We start from the raw sequence: 19,474 nt of genomic DNA on the forward strand, positions 1-19,474 counted from the left end.
TGACCCAAGAACAGAGATGAAGACTTGAGAAAGCACGATGACATAAAATGGCTCTAAGTCAGTGTTCCTCAACCTTGGCAACTTGAAGATGTGTGGACTTCAACTTCCAGAATTCCCCAGCCAGCCATGCTGGCTGGGAAATTCTGGGAGTTGAAGTCCACACATCTTCAAGTTATCAAGCTTGAGGAACACTGCTCTAAGTGATAAAAAGCACCTTGTTCTTTGCCTGACGCAGCCATCTCCAAGATGGATACTATCTAGGCCATCCTGTCTCGTGCCTCTTCAATTTAAGCCACATACCCCAAATAAGCTTGGTGTCCCAGATAGTTACAATTTCTCCAAATGGAGATCCAGCCAGTTAAAGCAGGTTTCTTTGCAATAAAACACTTAAGAAAAAGCAGCTGTGTGGACAGTGGGGTAAGCTAAAAAAGGAGAAAGTCTAGAAAAACAATACAAGCAGTGCCAAAGAAGACTCACACTTGAACTCAGCTGAAGTTAATTTATGTGCTGTTATGTAGGATATGTTCAGAAAATCAGCAGCTGCAAAAGAATCTAGGAATCTGACTGTGCACATGAACTTACACTTTGGAACTTTTTCCCACCCAATGCTCAAGACAGTTAACAATTTATTTATATATAAATAAGTTTGGCAGGGAAGTATCATGAGCACTGTAACTAAAAAAAGCCATAACTGTGGGACATCCTCCCCAGACTGATGAACCTAACCTATATTTATTTTCCTTCTTAGACTCTGTTCATTTGTTTATTTTCCTGTGTCTTCTCCAACTCTAATTCTGGTACTGTTTTCAATCTCATATTGGTTTCCCTGCAGATCTTACTGCTTTGCTAAAAGATGTCATGATGGGTTTTATGGATTTTTGAAAATATTTTGATGTAAATCACCTTGGACTACCAACTGAAAAGGTGGAACAGAAAAAGTAGCAAGCTTAACTTTATTTGGGTTAGAGAGTGATATTTTTAGCCTTCTTTTCTGTTCCAAAACAAATTACCTTTTTTCCCTCGAAAAGTTCCCTGTGTTCTTTGGACAAGAAAATATTGATTGCCATTTCTCCAAGATAAACGAGTTTGGACTCCATTGATCGCTATTTCATTAGACACAAAGCTCTGGATAGATTACACTGTCTTAATGCAAATCATCACAATTAGTTTTGATCCAAAAATACACATTTATTTTAAATGCAATGTGAAGTATACACTGAAACCATGGAAACAGCACACTGAATATGCAGTAGGGACATCCCTACAAATCATCACTTGGTTATTCTGCAGCCCCAGATATCTTCTAGGAATATGCTGGCTTGCTAAGGGCAGGCAGTCATCAAAAAGAGTTAATAAAAATAAATAAAAAGCACCTTCAAAACCCTTTGACTGAATTCATCCTGAAGTGCCTGATAATGCAGGACTCATGCAATGCCTTAGTACCAGTAGAGGGAGGGACCTTAAACCACCCAAGGTTCAGCAAAGAGAACACAGGAGGTGGTCAGTGGTGAGAGATGCCCTGATCAAAAGAGTTACTTTCCAGCTGAGTGATCTGGAAATCCACAGCTCTGCAAGAAAATGAAACATAAATGCATACCACTTTGAGGGCCAGAGGGCACCAGAGCAACACAAAACATGAAACCAGAGTTAACAGCAGAAAACAATGGCCAGCAAAATCCAACAGATCTTGATTGGAACCATGGTTGAAAAGCATGGAGCAATGCAACTGCGCACTCCAGAAAGCAATGAGCATTTCCACTCTGTATTCTAAAGAAAAACCAACAAAGCCTAAACAAGATGTGCATATACATTAGACAAGTTTACATGTTGCTCATGCTTTCCATACTTTGTTCTGCTTTTCCAGGACCAGCAAGATGCCAAACTTTATTGAACATTTTAAAAATAAGCTGGCACAACTCTGAATTTTTAGATACTCTGGCACTGAGCACATGCTTTCTAGTTTATACAGGAGCCTGAATCTTAAAAAACAAAACAACCCCCCCCCACGCCGATGATCAGTTGAATTCTGCACTCAGTCCTATATGATGCGCACTGTGGCTTCTTCAGTACTAAATACCCACTTTTCCGTCTATACCCAGAAAAGCACTTTAGAGAAATGGACAGTGATCACTGTTAAAGTATTAGAAGATCAGATCAAACTAAGGAGAAGCAGATTCAGTTTAGTGACTCATCTTGGTCTTTCCATATCCCTCAGTAAACCCACCAGACTGGGAAAATAACAGGAGTGGAGGAAGAAACATATGCACCACCCCGAGATGATGTAATAGGTGACTTCTGACAAAGCTTTTTATGGAATCGCTGCTAAAACCAGATATGGAAGAGAGGGAAAGCATCCCAAAGACCATATTCAGAACATCAGGATCCTGATCTGCTCTTACCTCTTAACAGCGTGAGCCCTGGTGTCAAGGAAGATGGATTTGTTTTTAAATTTCTATCCCTCATTGGCAGCCCCAAGGCAACACTCCTTAGCAGCTAGAAGCAACTCTGTAGCAATCACCATCCCAATGAGAGGGCCTCCAAACATTTTATGAAGGGTGGCTACTTACCGAAGCTGGTGGCGCAATGATTCCCTCTGACCCCTCAGCACTTGTAAGAGAGGGTCGTCCTCAAACTCCATGCCATCTGAGTCTACAAAAAAGAAAAGTAGCATCTCCATTACTTAACCATCTCTTCTTCTTCTCAAGCTACCTCTATGAAATTCCCCTGCTAACCTAAACACTTTCCCCATTAGCCATGCCATATTTCTATTCCTAGGACTCCATTTTATGCAGTATCTCCTTCAAGCCCAGTTTCTCACCCTTTCTCTTCAATCCCCCCCAACATGGAGCTCTTCAACAGCTGCAGCCACCTTCTTGACTTCCTTTTCCCCCCTTCCCTTTTCCATTGTCCAGATCTCACAAACCTTTCTGTCTCTTGTTAACTGAACGTGAGCAGTGCCTTTGGCTGTACTCCCATCTAGGCTGGGTGGCAAAGGAATGGGACATGCTGAAAGGGTTCCTATTAAAATAACCATGCAGCAGCACCCAGACACATTGATGGGAGCTTTCAGCTGCTTCCTATTTGAATCAGGGCTATACCAACACAACTAGTCATCCAGTCAGACGTAGAGCAGCAAACTTACATGCTGAGCTGTATAACCTGGCACAGTTTAAGTTTGTATCATGCCTCTCTTGTGTGCTCTTCACCCCGTCTCCAACTAGATACTTATTTTCTTTCCACATATTACTAACTTAAATTGTGGAGTTCAAATTAATTTAACTCCTCGCTCAAGAGAAGCACTGCAGAGGGATCACGCTTCAGCCCCAGGACCAGGGATGACCAACAAAGGAATCTTGATCCACATCAAGCTTAATGGAAAAACTCCCCAAGTAGGAAGAAAAACTTTGCACTTAGAAACACACAACAAAATGCAGGGTAATGCCCCTTTCCAAAATTGCTGCTGTGCTGAAGATCTCCATGAAGTTCAGGCATCTGTCCTGTCCCCAAGGATTCTACCTTCAGCCTGCTCCAGTAGTTGAGCAGCCATGTTCAGGAGCTGGGGATGGGAGGGAGTGACAACATTCTTTGGAATAGTCTCCCCTGGACCCAAAGTCCTTGAGCTTCTCTTCGGTTTGTCCCGATGAAGAGCTGGAGATTCAGGTGGGGAGAAAAGCCTCTCAGCAACTACCTGGGCAAGAGAGAACAAGAAAGCCCATTCAAATTGTCTTCTGTTCTCAGGACCTTAATAGGAAAAATAGATGTGAAAAGCTAGAGCTGACTTGCTTAATGCTCTTACGAATCCTGTGCCTTGCTTTAAAAGATAAACAAATAAGAGGATTTTTCTTGGATCAGGCCAAGACACTGTTTTGTGTCATACACTGACCAATCCAATGAATTTAAGGTCACAAGCCTGGAGAGGAGAGGCTCCTTTCCTTGGAACATCATCTGAAATCACAGAAAGAAAGAAAGAAAGAAAGAAAGAAAGAAAGAAAGAAAGGAAGGAAGGAAGGAAGGAAGGAAGGAAGGAAGGAAGGAAGGAAGGAAGGAAGGAAGGAAGGAAGGAAGGAAGGAAGGAAGGAAGGAAGGAAGGAAGGAAGGAAGGAAGGAAGGAAGGAAGGAAGGAAGGAAGGAAGGAAGGATGGATGACGTGGGGTCTTCACAATTCAGCATTATTCAGTTGGCCTTCCTGATGAACCTGGGAAGACACCGCTGTTTTAAGGAAGTATGTACAGCGCTACATGAATGCCTGCGCATTCCAAAATCTCTTTTGAATCTGAAGCACTGCACAGCCCTATTCAGCATGTGCTGCCACTGCACTGTTTTGTGATGACAATCAGAACGATTAACAGATTACGCTTTATACCTCTGCTAATACATGTTGAACCGAATGCTTTGTGGGGCTGCGTGGTGACTCTCTGGGGTCTGGAACTGATTTGGCTTGGCTCTGCTTGACTCTGCATAGCCCTGGTCTTCTTCTGGGTTCCAAACATACTCCCTGATCAGATGGAGCTGCCCCTTGAACATGACATGAAGTTGTTTGGTCCAAAGGCTCGTTGGTTTCTGCAGGTCTTGGAGGAGAAGTACTTAGGTAATCAGGGATGTGATCTTCTCGTGGGGTTGATTTTTTCACAATGTGCTCACCACTGCATTCAGGGCCTCCAGTGACCATTATCCCATTACTGTTGGGAATGGTTTCAATGCACTGCCCAGAGGTGATTCCATTCCTCAGAATGCCTGCACAGGAGCAGGGATGGCAAAGACTCAGGGTATATTTAACATCTAGCTGGGGCTCTGATGTTTGCAACACTTTTTGGTCTTTGCTTCTCCAGTGGGTAGGCGCAGCTGACTTCAGAACTTCCCTTTCCATCTGCAAGGAGCAACAGAAATATTTAAGAGCATTTTGGGGCATTCCTGACATGAAATGAAGCAGCTTTCCCCTGCCTATTGAGACTATAAACCAAGAATTCCTTCATCAGCACAGCTGTTGTCTCCTATGTTATACTGAAGTTGAGTTTTACTACACAAGTAAATTAAATACCACTGTGATGTAACTGCTGTAAGCCATTTTGACTAATATACATGTTTGTTCATACAACCTTATGCAGAAGTTATTTCACCAATACAGTGGAACCTCGGTTTACGAACTTAATTCGTTCCGTGACTCTGGTCGCGACCCGAATTGGTCGCGATCCGAAGCCAATTTTCCCATAAGGTTCAATGTTAGCCACGCTAACAAGCACACCAAAAACCTTCACAGAACGCTAAGAAACACGCCACAAGCCTCACCGAACGTCTCCTTGCTACCACGATCTCGCCCACAGGAAGCCGCGATCGCGTGGCAGCAGGGAAAATGGCCGCGGATCCCGTTCGTAACCCGAGGCAGAGTTTGCAAACCGAAGCAACATTTTGCAGCTGGAGCTGGTCGTCACCCAAATGTTCGTGAACAGAAGCGTTCGTAACCCGAGGTTCCACTGTATATACATTATTTGAAATGTTTATTGTAAATGTTTGTAATTTTGTATCAAAAACACAGATATCTTGTATACCTCTTCTGCCATGGAATTATACAAAATGAAAGAAAGCAGTCCAAACGTTATCAGGAGCCACAGCACTACATTCTTTCCCTATTTTGCCCTGTCAGTTTTCTTGACATGCAGCACAGGGACCCATTCTGCTGCTGACTTTGAGATAGAACATAATCTAAGCTGCCTGCTGAAATATTTGTGAAAATGAAACATTCCTGGCTGGAGAGGAGATGTGGGTGTGGGGGTGTGGGGGTGCTTTGCAGAAGTAGCCATTTTATGAAGATGTCATAAAAGCATTTTTTTTTTTTTTGCAAATGCTTATACACCAGTCAATTCAAAACCATTCATTCAGTTCAATGGAATAAAGCAGCACCACAGAGAAAAAAAATCTCTTCATTGCATCGTCTCAATGCCAAATCTGGACCGTTTCCACTAGCTCATCTCAAATCCTTACTTTGCCAGAAGCACAGGTCGGTTGGATGCAGGGACTCCTCCAAACTTCAGGAGGCCTCACAGCAACGGCCTTGCTTGCTTCTTCCATCTTTCGCCGCAGACGCCACTGGAATAGGATGTCATCTTCTGTTTTGAAGAGTGGGATACAGAACTTGGAGTGATATGGTAAGGAATAATACTTAAACTGTCTGGAAAGCGAAAAAGACATTGTTATGACTCTGAAGTCATAACTGCAAAGGAGCTCCTGGGAAAAATAAATGAAATGAAATGAAATGAAATGAAGGCAAGCTATATGACCTGTACATGGATGTCTCATAGAATTGTAGAGTTAAAAGGGGCTAATAAGATCATCAGGTCTAACCCTCTCCAATGGGCAGGGAAACCAAGTAAGAGAGATGGCTGTCTACCTCTATAGACAGACTGTTCCACTGTTGTACAGCTCTTACCATCAGGAAGTTTTTCCTTATATTTTAACAAAATCTAGGTAGCTGCAACTTGTGTCTCTTTATTTTTCTTCCTGGTTTCCGTAGACACGGAAAACGATTCTTGATCATCTTCCCTATTACTTCCCTTTATGTACCTGAATACGGCTATTACACCTTCCCTTCAGACTGAGCATGCCAAGTTCCTTCAGCCTATCTTTATCAGATATGTCATTAAACCCCTGTATCACCTTTGTCGCCCTCTTCTAAACTGTCAATGTCCCCTGAAAAAGTGGAGTCCAGAATCAGATACAACCCCAGTAGTCTCACCAGTGCCAAGGAGAGAAGAATAATTACTTCTGAGATCCCTGATATCACGTTTCTAATGCAGCCCAGAAATGCAATAGCCCTTCTAACATGCAAGCTGATTCATGTTCGGCTTGTTATTAATGACCACATTCAAATTCTTCTCAGATGAAATGTTTCCAGGCCACAAGTCCCCAATCCTTCATCTGTGTCCTGCATTTTTTCTCCCTAATGTTGGAATGATTTTCATAAATAAGCGTATATTGATTTATCATCTTTGCTGACTGAACATGGGTTCTCCCATCCCCCTTCCACTCTCAGTGGCCATTTCTTCACTAGCCTCAGGCAAAAGTTACAGATACTCGTGTGAAAAAAAATGATTCTAGATCACAGATCTTGCCCTACCTTTGGCTTGGTGTGCTGCAAGGCGTTGTAGAGCATGTTGAGGCAAGTCTGTGGTACTCTTTGTGATGGTGGACGTAGAAGTGGAACCAAGCCCTTCAGAGCTTACAGGCCTGGAGCTACTCAGGGGTGACATGCTGCAAGCAGAGGATAGATGGAGAAAGATGTCTTGTTAGAAAAGAAGTTCAACTGGAGGGAAAGAATCAGTTGGCTGAGACACCAAGCAGAGGCACAGAAGTGGAAAACGGCATTGGTCTATTGGGTGACGGACAAAATATAAGTGAGGCCAGTACCTTCTGCATAAGAGCCTAGCTGCTTTTTCCTGCAGGCTCACTGTCTCAGCGTCAAGTGCAGAAGCAGCTTGCATTTCTCCCTGCAAAGAGCATACAAAGAAAGTGTAAAGAGGGAAAACTCCATGGGGGAAAGTATGCCAAGATTTTGCCAATCGGACAAGAGTGGAATTTTCAACACTTCTGAAAATGCACACCAATGCAAAACATGTAAGTTATAGGAAAAAAGGATGGAGAATTCAATGCAATGCAATGTGACCATGGAAAGTAACTCTCATGTAGGCAGAAGCAAGGTAGAGGCAGAAGGAAAAAGGAGATAAGGCAACCTGGTCATCAGTAACAGAAAACTCCTGGGACAGAGGCAATAAAAAGTTGTCTGCCGGCCATTCCAGGTGAACATTTAAAGTAAGATTTCCCTTCTGTGCAAATTCAGAACTGTTGAAGGCTGTTAGGTCCTTGATAAAAGACAAAGAAGTGACTGGGGAATCCAAACCTGAGAAATGTATTAACTGAGAAACACTGTAACAAGTCTTACATTTTTCTCTACCCAGAGCAGAGCAAATATTCCAAGTAGGACGAACCCTATGCAGACACATTTGATCAAATGACCTTCCTATGTATCTACTGCATTTGTATTCTGACCTCCCTTGAAGCAGTTCAGGGTCACATAGATGGGCATATCCCATTTTATTCTCACAGTCAGCCTTTGGAGGAGGCTAGGCTCAGAAACCACCCCAGCTCAAGGTCATTCATGTAGGCTGAGCTTTATGGCTGATAAGGATTGGAATCCCCCAGGTCAAATACAGTTTTCCCAGCTTTCTGGGCCCAAGATTACCCATGGGCTGGAAAACAGGAGAAAAAGAAACCAGGAGAGTTGTATTACTTTCTGCCTCTTGCGTAGAAATGATCCTCGTCTAGGAGAGTATCTTGTTACTCACCGAGGGAGAATGAGTCAGGATGGGACTGAGAAGAGATGACCTCACTTCACTTTGGCTGTTATCTGCAAAGAGACATCTTCATTAAACGTGAAGGATTCACATAGAGCAATCATCTCTGGAAAAGGGCAATTTTTCAAAATATGTTATGTGCAAAAATAAAAAACAAATCACAGGATGCTTCAATAGGTTAGCAAGTCCTTGGCACCCGTGTCAGGTATACATCCATGGGGCTGAAGAGTTCTCTCTGAACCATAGTATCACCTACATGCCTTTCCAGCAGGTCCACAAAAACTCTGTGAACAGACCACCAGTCAACCTGCAGGAAATACTAGGGATGCACAGAACATTTAGGAACCAAGAACATTATCTGAGACTCTGCCACACTCAGAATCCCCTCACTATTGTTTAAAAAAAACCTTACGCCACATGCCCAATAGTTCCAAAGCGGATGAAGACAATGCAATACTTGTTGTCCTCTTGACAAGGCTGTTCATTATCCAGACTTGCTAAGAACTGCTAAGAACACTTCATGTCCCCCAACTGGGAACTGGCAAGTAGAGGTTGCCCAAGGATAACATGCCACTGTGTGACCATAGCTATATCTGCAAACCTCCAAATGTAAAGTTCTTCCTATCTATTGCAATCATTCCTAAGGCAGCTTTATTTCCATAAGAGAACTCAGACTTTGCCTTTTGCCTTGGACTGGCAAAATCTCTGTGTATAGCACAACTATATTCACACATCATGTTAAGCCATAATGTGGTTGTTTATTCTGACTCAGCAAAGCATATGAATCCAGCCACTGAGGCTTAGTGTCTTGTGTGCACCAAATAAACCATGGTTAAGACACACCATGACTTAGCACAACGCATGAACCCAGCCAGATCTCTATTCTTCTATAGGATTTAAGTACCTGAAGACAGCGATGCCTCCTTCTTGGAGTTTTCTCCATCTGGGAGAAATAAGTGGTTAAGCCACCAGAACTCAGTAGAACCACCACTAGGTGTCAAACGCTCTTTACGATCAGTGGGCTTCCCGTAGCGAAACCGTTCAATATACCTGCCAAAGGAAAGAAAGGAAGTTTAGTTGGTAGGCAATCATTGCCTTCAGGACTCTAAGGAAAATGGGTCAATAGAAAAGCAGCCAAGGCCATCACTATGTGTTCATCTAAGCCCAGTTATCTCTGTTAACTCGGCTTCACCTCTTAACAACAGGACTCACTTGGCAATAACAGATTCACTGTCTGAGACAGAATCTGGGAGCTTTGGTGCATCCAGGGTCTTAGCCTCTGATGATTGCTGTGCTGGAAGACCCTTTGTTCCTTCCGGAGTCAGGGAGGAAGAGCTGCGTTCAGTTGAGGGCCATGACTCATTGAAGGGGCTTGTAGAGTTTGACTTAGGGGGCTTTCCCTCCTGGGAGTTGGAGTCAGGCAGTAAATGAGGGTATGAAGGACCTGGTTCTGCCTCCTCAGGAAGGATAGAGCAATTCCTATGCTGCAAACGAGATGGGCTCAGAACCTAAGAAGTTAAAAAGTAAAGAAGACATGATCCCAAAACAATGCCTTGGCATGGACATCACAGAGATCCAAACTCAACATAACTCAGCTGCCTATTCCTATATTGTAGCTTCGTCCTGTGAGACTTTATACATCACAAATTCCAGTAGCTAAAGGCTTTAGAAATGTCAGCCATAGCCTTATGCCTTAAGATCTACTTTATCCTTACATTTCCGGAAAGAAGGCTAGATGACCAGCTCAAGAAGAGCTTCATGGCCAAGCTGATTTCAACCTGGGTCCCCCCAGGCAGAGGCTAATGCTTTGGCCACACCCATCAGCTCTTGGAATGCCTAACTCCTGCAGTAAGATGGCTGTTCTGCTTCAGCATTTGGATCCAAGAGAAAAAAGAGAGAACACTCTGTATTCCTAATAGCTAGATTCCCAATTCCTGTCATCCAATTCCATAAGGATGGATTGCCTGGGATCCAAAAGAACAGTCGGCTTTCTGTTGCTATTTGCTCTCCTTAGAGACCACATAGCATGACTTTTATCACCTCATCTTCTTCTCACCGTCTGTTGCTGCTTCTGCCTCAATGGCTGGGCCCGGGAGGGATGATAATGGCTTCGGGAACTGGATGCCTCCAAAAAGGGGCTCCCAAGAGTAGAGAATACAGCTAGACTGTGGGTAAACAAGGAATGCCAATTAGACAAGTGTCTACACTTAGCATTAACCACAACCAATTGGCAAGCAAAGGAAACCTAATTCTTCTGCATCTAGGAGAAAAAAAATAGTAGGGACATAATAATATGGACTTTTTGGTGAGATTGAACTACACATTGCAGACTGAAATGGTAGAACTGTGGGTGCACCAGACAAATTAATTTTACAGGGTCCACAGTGTTAAAACACTCATCTGGAACATCCAGCAGGATGTCTCTAAATCTTTCTCTCTAGGATGTGTTGTTAAATACACAGAGTTTATATGCTGTTATTTAGATTTCTAACAGCATTCAAATCTCTAATTCCCACTTTTAATTCCTAACTTCTGTTTCTTTCTCAATCAAGGGAAAAGACACTCAGCCTCTCCCAAGGAGACTAGACAGCATTGCCAAAAACAAATCTGTCAATGGCAGTGATCACACTCAGTGACAATTGCTGGGAAACCTGAATGAGTGGGTACAAGCACATTTGTGCCCTGCTTTTCATAGGGTTCTAGCTGGATTAGATGGATTGTTGGTTAACTCCAGCATATCTATATATCTATATCTGTACTTTACATAGTACAGAAAATGAGGCTGCCAGAATAAAGTGGTGTATTCTGGGTTGTTCCTGTGATTGATGCATTTAATAACGTGGCATACAGAGAAAGATGTTTCCAACATGCAGATTTTTTTTAACAGCAGGAATCTGCAAAATACATTCCTCTGGTACACCCAGAGTTCTATCACTTCAGTCTGTGTAATGTGTAGTTAGATCTTACAGAGAAGGCCATATTATAGTATCCACCTTGTTTCTTAGATGCAGCTAACTAAACTTATCAAGTCCATTCTATCCATCTTTTGCCATAGTATCCCCATGGCAAAAAGCAGGCACCCACTCTTGTACCTAGAATCCATTGTTTTCCACCAAGGCATTTGCAGAGAGGTAGTTGAAACCATGCCAGAAATATATTTGCCTGCTCTCCTCATGAAAATGATGTCACGTTTTCTGAAGCATGTTCTCTGAGCAAACAAACAGAAAAAGATCCAGGATTACTTTTGGCATCAAACAATTTAATTCTTTTGCCTACTCTGGGCTTCTGTGGATTTTCATTTCTCTTTGGTTAGGTTTGGTAAGGATGATAAAGAATATGCTTAATACTCTCAGCAACTGACAAGGCCAGAAATCGATCCACAAATTAGTAAGGGAAACAGCTGCAACTACTGTAGTTGTGGGGAGGGATTGAAGCCTCCGATCCCTTCTTAATATCTCACAGCACCCATTCAACTAGACTACTCAATTCATTATCCTGCTATTTTGATATGGGAAACATGAAAATTATATCACAAGCCTGAAAGAAGCTTCTAACTGTTTTCTTAGAAAAACAACCCTGCTTGAAATGCAGGGGGAAAACACCACCACCACCCAGGACATCCCATCCCATCTACCTGCACTATGGCCCTTGCTCTCTTCAAACCACTAAGTACAGGCCTCACCCATCAAATGTTGCCCATCATTTGTCTAAACTATGAGGAATGCTACTGAAAAGTGGGGTAGGCTTGTTCTCCTAGAATCCTTTATACAGATTTGGATGGGGTAGGCAACCTATTGAGGGCCAGATCAGCTTGTGGTCTTTGCCATAGAGGCACAACCAGTGACAATATGACAGTGAAAAACAATCTAATTTTGAAAGAGGTTTAGGAGGTGAAATATATCCCATAAGCCATGTTGGAGGCATAAGGTACCCATTTTGCTTTCGAGCTCCCCCAGCCCCACTAAAAGGTGTTAAATACCCACTCCGGAGGGCTCTGGGCCTGCACATGAGTTTTGAGAGTCACATCTAGCATGCAGGTCAACCACAGCTAGACCAGAGACAGATCCACATTCAAAGGACTCTCCTAGTTAACTCAACCCATACGTGAAATCCAGTGCAACTCCAAAACTGTTGGAATCCCAGCCTGTTTCCATCAGCTGTGTTGCTGCTATGCAGCCTTTCCAGCTTCTAACTTTGCTGGGCTTCCAAGCAAGGAATTCTTTGCAGCCACCTTAATTCTCATGGGCACTTGGGAAGGAAATTTCCATGGTGCTTCCCAGCAGCACCCCCCCCATATGCAGTTGCCAAGGCAACAGGTTTTTGTCCTTTTTTCCCCTCTCCTGTGAATGCACCTCATTCACTGACCCTACTATAGCATGGCACAATGAACAGCATGATGCAACAAACAGCACAGAATCCCTTGCTGTGGAGAAAAAACTGTACAGCTCCAAGTGATCAAAGGTGGTGCAGTTTCTAGTCTAACATCCCAATGTGATTTTCTTAAACCAGCTCTGATGCTGGCCCTAAAGATTTAAAGACGGCAGTTTTTGCCAGAGTAATGCAAGCCACTGCCTTGCTAGTCAGGATCCCAAATATGGCCTAAGAATTGTGAAATATAAAAATTGTCCGGGATCCCACCAATGGGTTGTTCTGCTTACTGCAAAAATGAAATCATATTGCAAGGAATCGGGCGGTAGCCAACATTAGTTCCTAGTTACCCATACCGTAGTGCATGCCTACAGAAGACCTTAGGTTCTACGAAAGTGTTTCTCTCTCTTTTTTCCCTACAAAAGTGTTTCTCAACCTTGGCAACTTCCCCCCAGCAAGGCTGGCTGGGGAATTCTGGGAGTTGAAGTCCACACATCTTAAAGTTGCCAAGGTTGAGAAACACTGTTCTACAGTCTCAGCACAGAAGAGAAGAATTTCCTTTCTAATGATACTAGCAGTTACCAGCAGGACCCAGCGCTTTGCAACCAATTCTTTATATGGCAATTGCTACAAGTCGCCTTGTCACAGCAGTTGGCATTACTGATCAGCAGATTGTTTCTTGCATTTGACACACCAGTTCTAACTACAGCAGCCTGTGATCCTAGGGACAGGTAGAGATTGCCCTCTGTTTAGGAAAGCATGCTGACTGGAGCAATCCTTGCATCCTTTGGATTGATCTAGGCCTCGGAGGCCACATCCTGCCTCACAGCATCTTGGAGGAAAGGGTAGAAGGGCGGCCCAGCAAATGCATTTGTTCTCTACCGTCTCTCTGTGAGTTTAGCAGAGGAGAACCAAGCTTTAAGTTGCTTCTTTTTAGATTCCCATCCTTGTTGGACAAAAGCATTGCCCATTTTCTCCCAACTCACATTGTTGGAATTGGCTGGTGGGATGACTGATACTTGCGAAGAGAGGAGTCTTTGGAAAAGACTCTGATGCTGGGAAAGATGGAAGGCAAAAGAAGAGGACGGAAGAGGATGAGATGGTTAGATAGCATCACTGAAGCAATGAGCATGAAACTGAGCAAACTCAGGGAGGCAGTGAAGGACAGGAAGGCCTGGCGCAATATGGTTCATGGGGTCACAAAGAGTCGGACACGACTTAACGACTGAACAACAACAATGACTGATACTGCTCCCCCATCATCTTGAATTGTGTATAGGTTTTTATATAGAATTGTTACTAGTTATTTTAATGTGTATATTTATGTTTTTATTGTAAGCCACCCAGAGTCACCCTCTGGGGGAGATTGGAGGCATATAAAGGTAATAAATAAATAAATAAACTTAGGCGACAGCAGAACACAAGTCCTTCTAAATTCCAGAATTTCTTCTCTTAAAGTGTTGTGGAGAAATGCAATCCCATTTTCAATACATTCTCAGTACAATGTTTTTTAAAATGTGCCAGACATGTGAATTCAGCAAGATTAACATCCACACAGACAGCAGAAATTACACAATTCCCCAGCTACAGACTCCTCTGAGATCACTCTACAAAACACACACATTTTCTTGGACCGTTTCTGCCACTGCTCCTGTTTAGTGCCAACTCCTGCCACCCGCGGTGTCTGGATCAAACACTGATGAATGAACCAGGCACCAGGGCATCTACATGGTTCTACCGCACACCAAAGCCGAAGAATAAAAGCAAGTACAATATTAAACACAGCATGAAGGCAGGAATTCCCATAGGCTTTTCGGTGTGAAATAAGCAGAGCTGATAAGTATTACACATTCTTTGAAAAACAGGCCATTAACCTGCCCCTCCAATTCCAGAAGATGGAAGCAGAAAATCCATCATTTGTGCAGGCAGTACTGGCATTGCTAGCTCAGGCTTGACGAGCTAAAGATGGCAGCCTCAGTTCCTTCCCAAACTTATCACTCTTGTATTTCTTGAGAGCTACTTATTATTTTCACCCAACCGCCAGTTCTGTAGGAAAACATGGAACTTGTCATGCGTTGCCAAAGAGTTGAGGTTGCCTCAGTGTTCTTAGGCTTGGTTTCAAAGGGGTGTCTTTAGGTTGGCAGGTTTAAAGAATGCCTCTGTGGCTTGGCACTCAGACTGGCTTTGCATTTTAATATGGTGGCACAAAGAAGAAAAACTCTCCAATCCAGATGGGACTTAAACTAATAGCTTGTGGTTCATTTCATGGCACCTGCTCAGGCTAGAATAAGCCTTCTCCAGATGGGGTCTTCTTATATGTTTTTTGGCTTCTCCTTTTTGGTGCCAGAAATTCCAATTATCAGCATTTATGAAACAGAAAAAAAAAATCTTCTGTCTGATTTCTCCTCTTGTGGGATCATTCTAGGTAAGCACTTACAAACACATCAGAACATCACACACTATTTCAGCCAGTAGCCAAATTCAACACTTCATTGTGTGAAATCTAATCTAGACCAATCTTTTCCTTAAGGCAATCATATTTCACCTTAGTGATTATTAGATATGGGAGATCTTCCAGATTAACTATCCTACTGTCTCTTATCCAAGGCCTAGGTAATATCTAACTTGCTTCTTTTACAGGCAAGGATTATTATGTTTCTCTTAACCAGACAATTACTTTTTATGTTCATTTCTAGCAGTTAAATTAATTGTTTGCAGATTTAGGGAAGATTACCTAAACATATTTTATTCCTGAAACACACCCATAGCTGTATTATGAGCTGTATTATGAGTATTTAAGTGTTTTAGCTGTTACATATAAGCATAACTTACGATCACCTAAACAGTAATATGAATTTAATAAGTTTAAAAAATGGGGAAAGAGGGACCATTATGTTTATAAAGATCCAGATATAAAAACAAACAATTTGCAAAAATAAAAAAAACCTTAGTGCAGTCAGAATTAAAAATCTCTTTGACAATTAAATGTGAGAGTAACATTAAATCTGCTTGCCTTTTTCAATTTTATAGAAAAACTTAATGAATCAAGGAAATAACACCATGCTGCTTTCCTCCACTTAGAAGCCAAGTGGTTACTTGGATGCTTCAAAGACATGAAAGCTGGACTTCCATTTCAGTAAAACCCAGGCATTGTTTACTACAGTCCAAAGTATTCATCCTAGTCTCATTAGCAGCAATCATGCAGTAGATACAAAAGCAGCTATGTAGAACATCATACAGGATCTGAATCCACAAGGCTCATTTAAAGCAGCTCCACTGCATTGATATGAGAAACAGGAATTTATGTATTCCCAGAAACTATGAGAAGGATTGATAAAGATGCCTTAGCCCAGCCTAGCAAATAAGGTCTCAAAAGTTTATGTTAAATAGCCTGAAAAGAAACAACACTTCCAGTTTACCAGCAGAATAATATGATTACTTCCAAGATGGCACCAATTAGCAATTTGTGCTAAGAACAGAAATACAGCCTCCAAGTCTCAGCTTCATCGGCCTGACCTTTTAAAAGGCCAAATGTCCAGGAAGGTTCAGAATTATTACTCAATGTCCAAGTGACAGCTATTTTGAATGCAATAGTGAACTACTGTTGCAAAAAGATAAGCTTGAAGACCATAGTCCTATACAGGCTCATGAGAATATAAACCACACAGTAATTAGCACAATTTGATTTCAGAGCATCTGCAAGGGGTGGTGAAGGGCAAGACATCACATGCACATACAGCACGGCATTTGAGCCATGATGGGAATGGTGCAGATTATATAATTTGCATTATGCATGTAACGTCAGCATGCCTTCAGAGATCATCTCTAGCCCAAGCTAAACTTCAAAGCAACTGAAACCCCACACTACTTGTGTGTATGAATATTTCTCACATACAAAAAACTTAGCAACCACTGGTAAAGGGAACAGACCTAGATTCCTTTGTCACATAACTTGACCTGGGATGTTGATATCAGGGTTATAGTAAAAAAAAAAAAAAAAAAAAATCACCCAGTGAAACATTTTTAATCACTGCATCTCCATGCTAGTACAAGTATTCCCCAGTTTAAGAACAAGTTCCATTCCCAAGCTCTGTCCTTAAGTTGAATGCATATGTAAACCAGAACAGTATTATTGTATAAAACTGTATAAATTGTACAGTATATTTAACTCGAATCATTGTGGATTTAACTCAATTTTTGCTACAATAGGCTCCATTCTTAACTACGGGCTGTCTGTAACCCAGGCATTCTTAACCCCGGGGACTACCTGTAATTTATGATTTCTGGATAACTGGGAAAGTCACAGAAACCTGCTCAATTATATTCTGCTCAGTCAGTCATGATCAGAACAGTATCTAAACCTAGCAAAACAAATGCTACCAAAAAAAGGAGTTAGCAACCCTGAAAGAAATCAGCTTGTGCAAATTTAATCTATATAGCTCAGAGTCCCTGAAACTATAAGGAATCCAAAACTTAAAATACAAAGAGAACTGTATATGAAAGTTGTTAAAAGTAATGCAACGCACCACCATTATTTTAATACTGAAGAGTTTTAAAATTCAGAGCAGGTTAAAGAATACTAAACACACCATAATTTTAAATTCTCCAGGCCAGCAATTGGCTTAAGCAAGGTTCTGCAACATTCCCAGATAGTCAAGTTTTAGAGTCATGGTCAGCTGGTCCCAATTTAAGACAAGATTATTGACCAAAAATCCCACAAACCCAGTGCTTTGCTTGCTTTTATAGCAACTTTATCTGCAAAGTTTACAGATCAATCTTTTCACAGTATTAAATCAGATACATATGTCTACAGATGAAACTTGTACAAGAAGCCCAAGAAAGTTGGGCTTCACAGACACGTCCATACAGATTTTGTGGCAATAAGATGGAAGCAGTTGCTGTCTCCAGGATGTTTTCCCTACCTCTCTGTTTATAGCACTAGTATTTCCTAGAGATTTCCCATCCAAGTACTAGCCAGCGCCAACCTTGCTTAGCTTCCAAACATTGTCACCAGCTGAGACATAAAAAGCAAGAAACTATTCAAAGCTTGAAGAAGGAGAGAATTAAGAGGGAGGAAAAAGAGGTAAGTGCTCTGACCCACTATCACACCTGTGAACACTTAAGAGGTATAGGCAGCATCTGAGGCAAAGGATGGAGTTCTAAATAACATTAGAGCTGAACTTTTTAAAGAGACAGAACAGTCTGAAGCAAGAAGCATTTCAGAAGAATTATGTTACAATTCCCATCATCTCCAACCACAGGCAGCCAACTGGACCACTGGCATGCAGGCAGCCCTGGATTAACCATTAAACAAAATAAGCACCTTCTTAGAGCACCAAGGAAGCGGGGGGCACCACAGAGCTTTTCCCTATAGCTATCATGCCCTTAAATCTTTCACTGCCACATTTGACTTCAAATTTTTCATCACTGTCCTTATCTACTGTGTTGGACCTCAATCTATATTGTTAAAAAAAGTTCTCTTTGGCACGGTGAGCGACTAGGTTTAAAAGCTTGGTTTCCAGGTGTCATCAGGTATCTCATGTCATAGCATGAGAGTTTCCCTTCCGTTGAGAGGCACCACTGTTGGGCTATGCTTTGGACATCCTCCAGCCCTGCAAGCAGGCTAAGATGATACCAGTTGCATTCCAACACCAATGGGCACTTCTTCAGCAGGCTGATACAGGAACCCTCTCTTCCTGTCCAGCCAAACCCCAAAGCAAGGCTCACCTCTCTTTAATGGGATTTATTCCCCAGATAAGCCTAACCCAATGCAACCTTGGGGAGGCAGGATTATATTATTTTTGCTCCTTGGTAAATTAGTGTCTGTTAGCTTCGCTGCATAGATGAAGGGCATGATTCACTATCATTATTTTTCTGGTCTTAATGATTTAGGGAGGCAGGATTATATTATTATTGATGATCACAAAGCCAGCCAGTTGTTTGGACTGGATTTGGCATTTTAATCCACCTATTGAATCCTTCCCAAGGACCTGGGATAGGCAGATGTTGTTTGATGGTGTGAAAGGTATCATTGCAGGATGGAAGCTGTTCCAAGTAAAGCTGCCTTTTGCAACTGACTGGTGATTTGGTGCTCCAGTGGTGCTCCAGATGTTGTTGTTGTATTATTATTATTACTATTGGGTTTATTCCCCTGATAAGCCTAACTCAACACAACCTTAGGGAGGCAGGAGGAGGAGGATTGAGTTTATTCCCCTGATAAGCATAACCCAATACTACCTTAGGGGGGCAGGATTATTTTGATTATTGTTTTATCCCGCTTTTTACACGTAACTCAAGGCGGTGAACATACTCCTACTCCTCAAGGCGGTGAACATACCTACTACTCCTGCCTCCTATTTTCCCCACAACAGTGGGCACATTCCCACGGCTTTCCTCGACTCGGCCCCTTCCCGAGCGCGATTGCAGCTTCCATCATTCCCAGGCAACGTCTGCGCTGGACGGGGATGATGGGAGGTGTCGTCCCTCCTGCCCGGAGAAGGGTTTGCGGGCCACTCCAGGTTCGATGCAGCGGCACCGCCGTCGGGCGTAACTCCGCAACCCTTCTCGCCCCAGACCCAATCCCCACAACACTCGTTCTCCGCAGCCCCCCGAAACGCTTCCCGCTCACCCCAGGCCAAACTTACCGCCTTTACGGTCGCTTAGCAACAGGAAAAGAGGCAGTCCCTGCACGCAGAGGATGCAGGGTAAAGAGCACCTCCCTTTCCCCGGCCATAACAAAGCGGGTCCCAGGACTACAATTC

General features: G+C 42.6%; 1 protein-coding gene across 1 annotated transcript; it reads right to left on the bottom strand.

Moving 5' to 3' along the window:
- Window positions 1–1,176: 1,176 nt before the first annotated feature.
- Window positions 1,177–19,457, bottom strand: PROSER3 (proline and serine rich 3). The gene is made up of 13 exons (XM_007430556.4): window positions 19,358–19,457; window positions 11,438–11,553; window positions 10,402–10,510; window positions 9,558–9,853; window positions 9,250–9,395; window positions 8,337–8,398; window positions 7,402–7,481; window positions 7,112–7,245; window positions 5,980–6,104; window positions 4,364–4,867; window positions 3,517–3,688; window positions 2,568–2,649; window positions 1,177–1,568 (listed from the first exon to the last, which is right to left on the bottom strand). Exons 2-13 carry the CDS (start codon window positions 11,518–11,520, stop codon window positions 1,502–1,504), a joined length of 1,860 nt encoding a protein of 619 aa, XP_007430618.1. The 5' UTR covers window positions 11,521–11,553; window positions 19,358–19,457; the 3' UTR covers window positions 1,177–1,501.
- Window positions 19,458–19,474: the final 17 nt, after the last annotated feature.

This window comes from Python bivittatus, unplaced genomic scaffold (assembly GCF_059951505.1).
Source record: "Python bivittatus isolate LINGU-HERP-01145 unplaced genomic scaffold, Pbiv_v1 ctg000310_np1212, whole genome shotgun sequence".
In the NCBI taxonomy this organism is placed as follows: domain Eukaryota; kingdom Metazoa; phylum Chordata; class Lepidosauria; order Squamata; family Pythonidae; genus Python; species Python bivittatus.

Bases quoted from the DNA above. Each gene is read 5' to 3' on its own strand.
- PROSER3 (XM_007430556.4), bottom strand. From the start codon at position 11,520: ATGAGGAGAGCAGGCAAATATATTTCTGGCATGGTTTCAACTACCTCT. The intron at 10,511-11,437 runs GTACAAGAGTGG...GTTTACCCACAG, and splicing joins TGGAAAACAATGGATTCTAG to TCTAGCTGTATTCTCTACTC. The intron at 3,689-4,363 runs GTATAAAGCGTA...TCTCTTGCCCAG, and splicing joins TTCAACATGTATTAGCAGAG to GTAGTTGCTGAGAGGCTTTT.